Source organism: Pristiophorus japonicus, chromosome 13 (genome assembly GCF_044704955.1).
Source record: "Pristiophorus japonicus isolate sPriJap1 chromosome 13, sPriJap1.hap1, whole genome shotgun sequence".
Lineage (NCBI taxonomy): Eukaryota > Metazoa > Chordata > Chondrichthyes > Pristiophoridae > Pristiophorus > Pristiophorus japonicus.
This window is the reverse complement of record NC_091989.1, coordinates 153,949,504-153,961,702: the sequence shown is the minus strand read 5'-3', so window position 1 is coordinate 153,961,702 and position 12,199 is coordinate 153,949,504. Positions and strand designations below refer to the sequence as shown.

The 12,199-nt window shown below is 43.8% G+C and overlaps 1 protein-coding gene across 1 annotated transcript in view; it reads right to left on the bottom strand.

Annotated features, from left to right (window-relative positions):
* The window catches only part of slc22a31 (solute carrier family 22 member 31), a 92,926-nt gene that overhangs the window by 58,575 nt on the left and 22,152 nt on the right, over positions 1-12,199 (bottom strand). Inside the window, exon 3 of the mRNA XM_070898157.1 lies at positions 8,846-9,000. Coding sequence (XP_070754258.1) covers positions 8,846-9,000 — 155 coding nt within the window. The remainder of the gene's footprint in view (positions 1-8,845; positions 9,001-12,199) is intronic.

Here is a 12,199-nt window from a genome sequence, read left to right as displayed (position 1 = left end):
GCATTTTTAGAATGCCTTTCATGACCACGGGATGTCTCAAAGCATTTTACAGACAATGAAGTAACTTTGGAGTGTAGTCACTGCTTCTGCTGTTTAGTCCTGTGTTGCAGCTTCCCCAGATTAGCACTTCATTTTTAGGTATGCCTGGTGCTGCTCCTGGCACGCTCTTCACTACTCATTGAACCAGGGTTGGTCCTCTGGCTTGATGATAATACTAGAGTGAGGGATATGCCGGGTCATGAGGCTACAGATTATGGTGGAATACAATTCTGCTGCTGCTGCTGAAGGCTCACAGTGCCTCATGGATGCCTAGTTTTGAGCTGCTAGATCTGTACTGAATCTATCCTGTTTAGCAGGCCGGTAGTGCCACACAAGATGGAGGGTGTCCTCAGTGTGAGGATGGGGGTTCACCTCCACAAGGACCGTGCAGTGGTCACTGCGACCAATGCGGTTATGGACAGGTGCATCTGCGACAGGTAGATGGGTGAGGACAAGGACAAATAGGTTTTTCCCTCATGTTGCTTCTCACCATCTGCCACAGGCCCAGTTTGGCAGCCAGTTCGGTCAATAGTGGTGCAACCAAGTCACTCCTGGTGATAAATATTGAAGTATAATCTGTGCCTTTGCTATCCTCAGTGCTTCTTCCAAGTGGTGTTCAACATGGAGGAGTACTGATTAATCAGCTGTGGGAGGGTGGTAGATGGTAATCAGCAGGAGATTTCCGTGCCCATGCTTAACTTGAAGCCATGAGATTTCATGGGGTCCGGAGTCAATGTTGAGGACTCCCAGGCCACTCCCTCCCGACTGTATACCACTGTGCCACCACCTTTGGTGTTTCTGTCCTGCAGGTGGGACAGATATCCAGGGATGGTGATGGAGAAGTCTGGGACATTGGCTGAACGGTATGATTCTGTGAGTATGACGACGTCAGGCTGTTGCTCGACTAGTCTGTGGGACAGCTCTCCCAATTTTGGCACAGGTCACCAGATGTTAGTGAGGAGGACTTTGCAGGGTTGACTGGGCTGGGTGTGTCGTTGTTGCGTCCGTAGCCGGTGCCTAGGTCAATACCGGGTGGTCTGTCTGGTTTTATTCTTATCATAGCGATTTGTTACAACAGAGTGGCTTGCTAGGCCAATTTCAGAGGTTAAGAATCAACCACATTGCTGTGGATCTGGAGTCACATATAGGCCAGACCAGGTAAGGATGGCTGATTTCCTTCCCTAAAGAAAATTTGGGAACCAGATGGGTTTATACAACAATCTGGTAGTTTCATGGTCACCATTACTAATACTGTCTTTTTATTTCAGATTTATTTAATTGAATTTAAATTCGCCAGCTGCCATAGTGGGATTTGAACTCAAGTCTCTGGGTTATTAGACCAGGCCTCTGGATTACTACTCCAATGACCACTATGTTATCATACCCTCTATCCCATTGGACAGAGCATTAATCAACACATAATAGGAGCTAGTAACAAAGGTAATAAAATAATCATGTGGACTTTAATCTTCATATCGACTGGGCAAATCAAATTGGCAAAGGCAGTCTAGAGGACAAGTTCAGGGATTGCATTTGAGACAGTTTCCTAGAACAAAAAGTCATGGAACCAACCAGGGAACAGGCTATTTTAGATCTTGTAATGAGTAATGAAACAGGGTTAAATAGTAATCTCATAGTAAAGCATCCTCTGGAGAAGAGTGATCACAATATCATAGAATTTAATATTGAGTTTGTGTGTGAAATACTTAAATCCAAAACTAGAGTCTTAAACTTAAATAAAACCAATTATGCTTTTGTGAGGCGAGTTGGATAAGGTAAATTGGGAAATTAAAAGGTAGGATAGATAAATAAGCAGGGCAGACATTTAAAGAAATACACCACAATTCTTAACAAATATACATTCCATTGAGAAATAAAAATTCCACGGGAAAAGTGGTCCATCCATGGCTAACTAGAGAAGTTAAAGATAGTACTAGATTAAAAAAGGCATATAATGTTTCGAAGAATAGCAGTAAATCCAAGAATTGGGAAAGCTTTAGAAACCAGCAAAAAAAATTGATAAAAAGGGTGAAAATAAAATGAGTAAACTAGCAAGAAATATTAAAAACAGATTGTAAGGGCTTCTACAAGTATGTGAAAAGGAAGAGAGGCTGAGACAGCTGAAATTATAATGGGGAATAAGGAAATAGCAGAGACTTTAAACAAATATTTTGTATCGGTCTTCATAGTAGAAGACACAAAAAGCATACCAAAATTAGTGAGTAACTTAAAGTAATTAATATCAGTAGAGAAAAACTACTTGAGAAACTAATACAACTAAAAGCCAATAAATCCCCTGGACCTGATGGCCTACATCCTAGGGTTCTATAGGAAGTGGCTGCAGAGATAGTGGATGCATTGGTTGTGATCTTCCCAAATTCTATAATAGTCCCAGCAGATTGGAATGTAACAAATGTAATGTCACTATGCAGGAAAGGAGAGAGGACAAAACAGGGAACTACAGGCCAGTTAGCCTGACATAAGTGGTCAGGAGAATGCTGAAATCTATTATCAAGGAAGTGGTAACAGGGCACATGGAAAATCATATGATTAAGCAGAGTCAACATGTTTTTCATGAAAGGGAAATCATATTGAACAAATGTTCTGAGGATGTAACTAGCAGGGTCGATAAAGGGGAACAAGTGGATGCAAGTATATTTGGATTTCCAAAAGGCATACGATAAGGTGCTACATAAAAGATTGCCATGAAAGATAAGGGCTTTTGGGGTAGGGGAATATATTAGTACTGATAAAAGATTGGTTAATGGCCAGAAAACAGAGAGTAGGGATAAATGGGTAATTTTCCAGGTGGTAAGCTGTAACCAGTAAGATGACATAAGGATCAGTGCATGGACCTCAGCTAATTACAATCTATATTAAATTCTTAGATGAAGGGACCAAATGCAATGTATCCAGGTTTGTTAACGATACAAAGCTAGGTGGAAAAGTAAGCTGTGAGGTGGACAAAGAGCCTGCAAAAGGATATAGACAGGTTAAGTGAGTGGGCAATAAGAGTATGATGTGGGGAAATGAGGTTATTCACTTTGGTAGGATGAATAGAAAAACAATAGATTTTTAATAAACGGTGAGAAACTATTAAATGGTGTTCAGAGAGAGTTAGATGTCCTCGTACAGGAAACACTAAGTTAGAATGCAGGTACAGAAAGCAATTAGGACTGCAAATGGCACGTTGGTCTTTATTGCAAGGGGGTTGGAGTACAAAACTAAGGAAGTCTTACTACAGTTACACGGGGCTTTGCTGAGACTACACCTGCAACATAAGAACATAAGAAATAGGACAAGAGTAGGCCATTTGGCCCCTCGAGCCTGCTCCGCCATTCAATAAGATCATGGCTGATCTGATCATGGGCTCAACTCCACTTCCTTGTCCACTCCCCATAACCCTTTACTCTTATTGCTCAAAAATCTGTCTATCTCCCCTTGAATATATTCAATGACACAGCCTTCATAGCTCTCTGAGGCAGAGAATTCCACAGATTTACAACCCTCAGAAGAAATTTCTCATCTCAATTTTAAATGGGCGACCCCTTATTCTGAAACTATGCCCCTTAGTTCTAGATTCTATGAGTGGAAACTCCTTTCTGCATCTACCTGGTCGAGTTTTAAGAAGATCACTGCTCATTCTTCTGAACTCCAATGAGTACAGGCTCAAACTGCTCAACCTTTCGTCGTAAGTCAACCCCTTCATCTCAGGAATCAACCTAGTAAACCTTCTCTGAACTGCCTCCAATGCAAGTATAAGGAGACCAAAACTGTGCGTAGTACTCACGGTGTGGCCTCACCAATACCCTGTTCAGTTGTAGCAGGACTTCTCTGCTTTTATACTCCATCACCCTTTGCAATAAAAGCCAACATTCCATTTGCCTTCTTGATTACTTGCTGTACCTGCATACTAACTGTGTTTCATGCACAAGGACACCCAGGTCCCTCTGTACTGCAGCACTTTGCAATTTTTCTCCATTTAAATTATAATTTGCTTTTCTATTTTTTCTGCCAAAGTAGATAATCTCACATTTTCCAACATTATACTCCATCTGCCAAATGTTTGCCTACTTACTTAGCCTGTCTATATCCCTTTGCAGATAGTTTGTGTCCTCCTCACAACTTGCTTTCCCACCTATTTTTGTATCAGCAGCAAACTTGGCTACATTACACTCGGTCCCTTCATCCAAGTCATTAATATAGATTGTAAATAGCTGAGGCCCCAGCACCGATTCCTGTGGCACCCCACTAGTTACTGTTTGCCAACCGGAAAATTACGCATTTACCCCATCTCTCTGTTTTCTGTTAGTTAGCCAATCCTCTATCCATGCTAATATATTACCCCCAACCCCGTGAACTTTTATGTTGTGCAGTAACCTTTTACGTGGCACCTTATCGAATGCCTTCTGGAAATCCAAATACACCACATCCACTGGGCACCCCTTATCCACCTTGCTCATTACATCCTCAAAGAACACCAGCAAATTTGTCAAACATTATTTCCCTTTCATAAAACCATGCTGTCTCTGCTTGACTGAATTATGCTTTTCCAAATGTCCTGCTACTGCTTCCTTAATAATGGACTCTAGCATTTTCCCAACAATAGATGTTAGGCTAACTGGTCTAGTTTCCTGTCTGCATCCTTTTTTAAATAGGGGCGTTCCATTTGCGGTTTTCCAATCCGCTGGGACCTCTCCAGAATCCAGGGAATTTTGGTAGATTACAACCAATGCATCCACTATCTCTGCGCCCAATTATTTTAAGATCCTAGGATGCAAGCCATCAAGTCCAGGGTACGTGTCCACCTTTAGTCCCATTATTTTACTGAGTTCTTCTTCAGTGATAGTGATTGTTTTAAGTTCCTCCCTCAAAATAGCACCTTGATTATCCATTATTGCGATGTTGTTGGTGTCTTCTACCATGAAGACCAACACAAAATATTTGTTCAAAGTCTCTGCCATTTCTCTATTCCCCACTATTAATTCCCCAATTTCATCATCTAAGGGACCAACATTTACTTTAGTCACTCTCTTCTTTTTTTATACACCTGTAGAGACTCTTACTATCTGTTTTTATTTTTCTTGCTAGTTTACTTTCATAATCTATCTTCACCCTCTATTGTTTTTTTTTAAAAAAGTCGTTCTCTGCTGGCTTTAAGTTTCCCAATCCTCTGGCCTCCCACTAATCTTGGCCACTTTGTGTGCCATTGTTTTCAATTTGATACCATCCTTTATTTCCTTAATTAGTCACTGATGGATATCCCTTCTCTTAGTCTTTCCTTCTCATTGAGGTATATTTTTGTTGAGTTATGAAATATCTCCTTAAAATGTCTGCCACTGCTCATAAACTGTCCTACTCTGTAATCTATTTTCCCAGTCCACTTTAGCCAACTCTGCCTTCATACCTTTGTAGTCTCCTTTATTTAAGCTTAGGACACTGGTTTGAGATCCAACTTTCTCACCCTCCAACTAAATTTGAAATTCAACTATGCTATGATCACTCTTTCCTAGGAGATCATTTATTAATCCCGTCTCATTACACAATACCAGATCTAAGATAGCCTGCTCCCTGGTTGGTTCCGCAAAGTACCGTTCAAGGAAACTATCCCAGATACACTCTATGAACTCTTCCTTGGCCAATTTGATTTGTCCAATCCATAAGATTAAATCCTCCCACGATTATTGCCGTTACTTTTTTTACAGGCCTGCATTATTTCTTGATTTATAATCCGTCCAACAGTGTAGCTACTGTTAGGGGGCCAATAGACTATGCCCACCAGTGACTTCTTCCACTTATTATTCCTCATCTCCACCCAAACTGATTCTACATCTTGATTTTCTGAGCCAATATCATTTCTCATGACTGGACTGATTACATCCTTTATTAACAGTTCAAGATTCAAAAAGATCACGACTTCAACTCCAATTTCCCGCCCGATCCCTATATCCCTTGATTCCCCTAGAATCCAAAAATCTATCTATATCAGCCTTGAATATACTGTACACAGTTTTGATCTCCTTATCAGAAGGTGGACATACTTGACTTAGAGGCGGTGCAACAAAGGTTCACTAGATTGATCCCTGGGATGACAGGGTTGTTCTACGAGGAGAGATTGAGCCTATACTCTTTCGAGTTTAGAATAATAAGAGGTAATCTCATTGAAACATATAATGATTCTGAGGGGGATTGACAGAGTAGATGCCGAGAGGTTGTTTCCCCCAGCTGGAGAGTCCAGAACTAGAGGGCATAGTCTCAGGATAAGGGGTCAGCTGTTTAAGACTGAGATGAGGAGGAATTTCTTTGCCCAGAGGATGTTGAATCTTTGGAATTCTCTACCCCCAAAGGGCTGTGGATGCTGAGTCGTTGAGTATGTGCAAGGCTGAGATAGATAGATTTTTGGATTCTTGGGGAATCAAGGGATATGGGGAAAATTGGGCGGGAAATTGGAGTTGAAGTTGAAGATCAGCCATGATCTTACTGAAAGGCGGAGCAGACTCTTGGGGCCATATGGCCTACTCCTGCTCCTAATTCTTATGTTCTCACAAGAGAACTTCACTTTTAAAATGAAGTATGAGTAATTAGGTTCATTTTAAAGTCACTAAACCACTGGAAACTATCTATCTACCCGGTTCCATCCCATCATAATTTTAAAGACCTAATCACATGTCCTCGTGTTCTGATGAAAATAGCCAAATTTGAGAGTAGATTGGTTAGTTCTCTCAAGAGATCGAGTTTTAAGAAATCCCACTTACTCTGAGCAGTAAGGAAAAAATATTCCTTCGAGTCAGATTTTACAAATGAAATTGATACAACACTCCACCAATTTAAATTTACTTGACTGATTTCAAGTCTCCCAACCCTGCGACATTTACATTTCCTTAACTCGGTGACATTTACAAGAAATTGCTCACCATCTACGCTCCTAATTCACTGTACTATGATGATTGAAAAGCATTTCTTAGTCTCATGCAGTGCATTTGCATTCTATATTGTTCTTGTTTATATCTTTAGTTTTCTATCAGTCCATAAAGCTGCCTAATGAACAGCTCAGAAAATAAAATTAATTTCTGAAGCCAATTAAAATTATACATCAGATTTTGCAGCTAAATCCAACATTCTCTGGGCTCATGTTCCTGCCTGAGTTGCTCCTATTTTTTTGGAGCAACTAGTTTAGAATGAAGCATCTTAGAAATTGCAATTCTCAGCATTTAATTTGCTCCAGTTCTAGTGAGTTAGAATAGTTTCATTTTTGAACAGATTTTTTTTTCCAAAAGGGAGCGTGTCCAGCCACTTGCACCTGTTTTGCAAGTTTAGGCAGTGAAAACTTACTCCAAACTAGTAAGTGTAGATTTTTGTACGCTCAGAAAAACCTTGCCTACATTTTATAAATTAGGCGTAGGGAATGAGAGATGGGGAGTTGGGGGGGGGGGGGGAAGGGGGAGGGAAGTTTACAAGCATTAAATACTTCACTTTTACAAATAAAGAGCCATCATCAATAATAAATGATAAATAAAATCAAAAAAATTAAAACAAAAAAAATTAAATCAATAAATAAGAAAATTAAGTTTCTACTCATCTACTGCAACACTGGGAGCCCTCCAACAGCGTGCTGGGACAGGGCTCCCCCAGGAGATGCCGGTCAGGCGGGCCCAGCCACCACAGACAACGCCACTTCGGGCGGGGCCCGCACCTAGCAGATTATCGCTGCTGTCAAGGACTTCGGGTGGGTCCCTTCCCCAGCAAAATGCCAAGTAGGTGGGCCCCGCCGCCGAAGCCAGGCCGCCACTGAGGACTTTTGGCGGGACCCGCCCCTAGCGAGATGCTGGGTGGGTCAGCCCCGCCGTTGCCCGCACCGAGAAGCCGGGCCGCCACTGAGGATTTTGGACGGGCCCCGCCGCCGACGACGCCGCCACTTCGGGCGGGGCCTGCACCCAGGAGATGCCGGGCAGGCGGGCCCCGCCGCCGATGAGGTAAGAGGTGTCAGGCCACTCGGCCCGGGACAGGGGCGACATCCCTTCAGCCAGGGATAGGGTCATCGCCCGGAGACAGAACGCGCTGGGAGGGCCAGGAGCCACTGCGCACGCGCGCAACTGCCGGCACTGTTTTTGGCACAGGGTTGTATCTCCGCCCCTACCAGCTCCTGCTGCGCCGCGCCGAGCTGGAAATGGGCCTACAGATATCGGCGAATCGCGAGGTAAGTATCCGGCACAATTTCTGTTCTACAAATTAGGCGGGCCTCTCTGATGAGCGCTGTTCTAGCGAGGGTCCGAAACTGGAGCCCAAAATAACTATACTAAACCTTAACAGCTGTGACAAGTTACTCTCGTATGCAATTCAAATAATTATGAGAACGCACAGTTGAGTCAATTTCAGCAATCTTTAAGTATTGCCAACTGAATTCGCTGATGTAAAAAGGGACTTGCAACCTGGATGGGGATATTGGGAGGGAGAGGGAGAGAGGGATGAAAAAAAAAATAACTACTAGTGCAGCATACAGCCATTTGCTATTGTTTAGATTTGGGGAAATTTAATTTTAAGATGTACGATAGCGACTTCTTAGAACTAAAGAGCTCCAAGTATAGCATTTTGGTCAACTTTGTCTGTAATTATTGAAGAAACTGACAAAAGTCATATCTTAAAGATCAGTATTGGAAAATCATATAAAATAAGAGTTGTACTTGTACCTCTTTAAAAAAGTCACAGAAACTAAGAAAGGAGAGGAACCTGTAATTTTGAGACAGGCATACATTTGAATACACTGTAGTTTGACATATGGTCAGATTCTAAGCTGATGCATACTTACTTGCAATGTACACAGACAAGAGTAGTCCAGCCAATGCTACCCCACTACAAATACGGAATACAACAAACATGAGGAAATCCACAGAGATTGAAACTCCAATGTGCTGAATAATTGATACAACTAATGAGAGAATGAATGTATTTCGACGGCCCAGTCTATAGGTGAGAAAAAAAAAATCAATATTCAATAGTTTGGTCTCATTTTGTAAATTCTGTTTTAGCATTGCAATTACAGTAGAAATGCAGTTTGAAAATGAGCATTATAGCACAGGAGGTCATTCATCCCATCATGCCCATGCCGGCTGACAAAGAGCTATCCAGCCTCATCCCACTTTCCAGCTCTTGGTCCGTAGCCTTGTAAGTTATGGCACTTCCAAGTGCACATCCAAATACTTTTTAAATGCTATGAAGGTTTCTGCTTCTACCACCCTTTCAGACAATGAGTTCCAGACCCCATCACCCTCAGTCAAAGTATTTCTCCTCAAATCCTCTCTAAACCTTCTTGCTTTAAATCTATGCTTCCTGGTTATTTATCCCTCTGCTAAGAGGAATAGGTCCTTCCTATCCACTCTATCTAGGGCCCCTATTTTCCCCAGCATTGGGCGCTGTTTCTTTTGGCACCCAGTGATGTTTCTGGCATGGATAGGCATTTCAAAGTTTCCCTGATGTTTGAGCGCCGGCAAACAGCGCCAGAATTTTTGGCGCTATATATTCTGCCGTTGGTGTATGGTAAAAAGCTGTTTACGCGCTGTTTCTGGCCATTAAGGCCACTTTCCCCACCGCCGTTTTTTTTTTTAAAACTGCAGAGACATTGAAGACCGTTTGAAAAAAACCCTACCCTCACTTCAAAGAAATGGGCGCTGGCCCGCTCCTATCCCTGGCCGAAGGTCCTCCATGCCTTTTTGTAGCAAATAACTGTAGTTTAAAAGTAATTTAGCTGAAATAAAACTTACTTTTAAGACTCTTCCTTGGTTGAGGATACTGCAGGCAAATTTAAAAACAAATCTTCCCCACTCGCCTTTTCCCCTCGAAGTTCCAACTGGATCCGAATTGCAAAAGATACTCCAAGATTCATCACCAAAAATGTAGAGTAGCCTCTTCTCCTAAAACGGCAGGCAAAGTCACCTCAAGATTAACCTTGCTTTAGCAAACATCCAGGACAGCCTTTTCCTTCGCAGATAAAGTCTTCAACGCAGCCGACTCGACCCGCTACTATCCCTGGCCAATGGTCCTCCACGCACGCTGCCCGTTGCTATCCCAGGCTGAAGGTCCTCCACACAAGACAGTGCAACACACTCCAGGCACATTGGAAAGGATTAGTGAATTATTTTAAAGCCTGGACATTGAACTTTGTTTTTAAATAGTCTCCTTTAAATTTTCAATGTTTTAATACAGTATTGCTATGCTTAGGTGAACCAGAATACAGACCTCTGGGGAGGCGTGATCAGCAGAGAGGGGATAGGGAAAACCAACTCCAGCGGTACCAGCAGCATCAACACCTTGTTCCACCAGAGGGACAAGTACAAGGCATCGTGGCAACATCCTTGCTCCAAGCATTGGTCATCATTCGAGTGAGAGATTGCAAGGACGTGCGCATCACCCGCGCCATGACAGGAGCCAACGACTGCTGGATGGACCACCGCCTAATCCGTTCCGTCATCAACATTAATATAGCCCCAAAGATACGATGGCAAAAGAAGCAATGCCGCAGAAAAATCAACGTTGGGGCACTCAAAGACCCAGCTAAGAGAGCCCTATACAGCCAGCGCTTGGTCTGCCCTCCAGTCCTTCATAACCAATGCCTGCGAAGATATGCTCAGTCACTCAACCAGGAAACACCTGGACTGGTTTGATGAAAATGTCCAGGAGCTAATAAACCTCAAGTGCAGGGCCTTTCTGAACCTAAAGCAACAACCTAACTCAGGAGCAGCAAAGCAGCTCTACAGACGGCTAAAGGCCAGAGGGCCAACAAAAAACCCATGACCTAAAGAATAGATGGTGGGTGGAGAAAGCACAGGAGATTCAGCAGCTGGCCGACAGCCATGACGTGCAAGGATTCTTCACCGCAGTCAAGTCCACCTACAGCCAAAAGCACCCAAGGCCCCACCCCACTGCAGGCCAAGAACGGGAAGACACTCATCAAGGACACAGAGGCCCGCTGGAAAGAGCACTTCGAAGATCACTTTAAATCGAGGTTCTGCCCTTGACACGAGTGTCCTCGACTCCATCCCGCAGCATGCTACCCGCCATCATCTCAGCAAAACCCCAGCCCTGCACAAGGTAGAAAAGGCCATCCATCATCCAACAAGGCATCAGGAGCAGATGGAATCCCTGCTGGGGCACTGAAGTATGGCGGAGTGGCGTTATTGCCGTGAATGCATGAACTCATCTCTCAACTGGAAGGAGGCGTGCATGCCTGGAGATCTCAAAGATGCCGCAATCGTGACCATCTTTTTAAAAAAAAAAGGGGACAAGTCTGACTGTAACAACCACAAATGAATCTCCCAGTTGTCGGCCACTGGGAAAGTCATCGCTAGATTCCTCCTCAACCGTCTTCTCCCTGTGGCTGAAGAACTTCTCGAAGAGTGACAATGCAGATTCTGTCCACAACGGGGTACAATGAACATGATCTTCACGGCGCGACAACTGCAAGAGAAATGCAGGGAGCAGCACCAACCCTTGTACTTGTACATGGCCGCCTTTGACCTCACCAAGGCCTTTGACACCGTTAACCGCGAGGGACTATGGAACATCCTCCTCTGTTCAGCTGCCCCCAAAAGTTTGTTGCCATTCTCCACCTGCTCCACGACGATATGCGAGCCGTGATCCTGACCAATGGATCCACCACAGACCCAGTCCACATCCGGACTGGGGAAAAGCAGGGCTGCGTCATCGCGCCAACCCTCTTCTCGATCTTCCTCACTGCAGTGCTCCATCTCGCACTCAACAAGCTCCCCATTGGAGTGGAACTAAACTATAGAACCAGTGGGAACCTGTTCAACCTTCGTTGCCTCCAGGCTAGATCCAAGACCGTCCCATCCTTAGACATCGAACTATAGTACGCGGACGACGCTTGTGTCTGCGCACAGAGGATGAACTCCAAGCCATCGTCAACATCTTCACCGAGGCTTACGAAAGCATGGGCCTTACACTAAACATCCGTAAGACAAGAGTCCTCCACCAACCTAACCCTGCCACACAGCACTGCCATCAAAATCCACGGCCCGGCTTTGGACAACGTGGACCACTTTCCATACCTCGGGAGCCTACTATCAGCAAGAGCAGACATCGACGACAAGGTCCAACACCGCCTCCAGTGCGCCAGCACAGCCTTTGGTTTCCTGAGGAAGAGAGT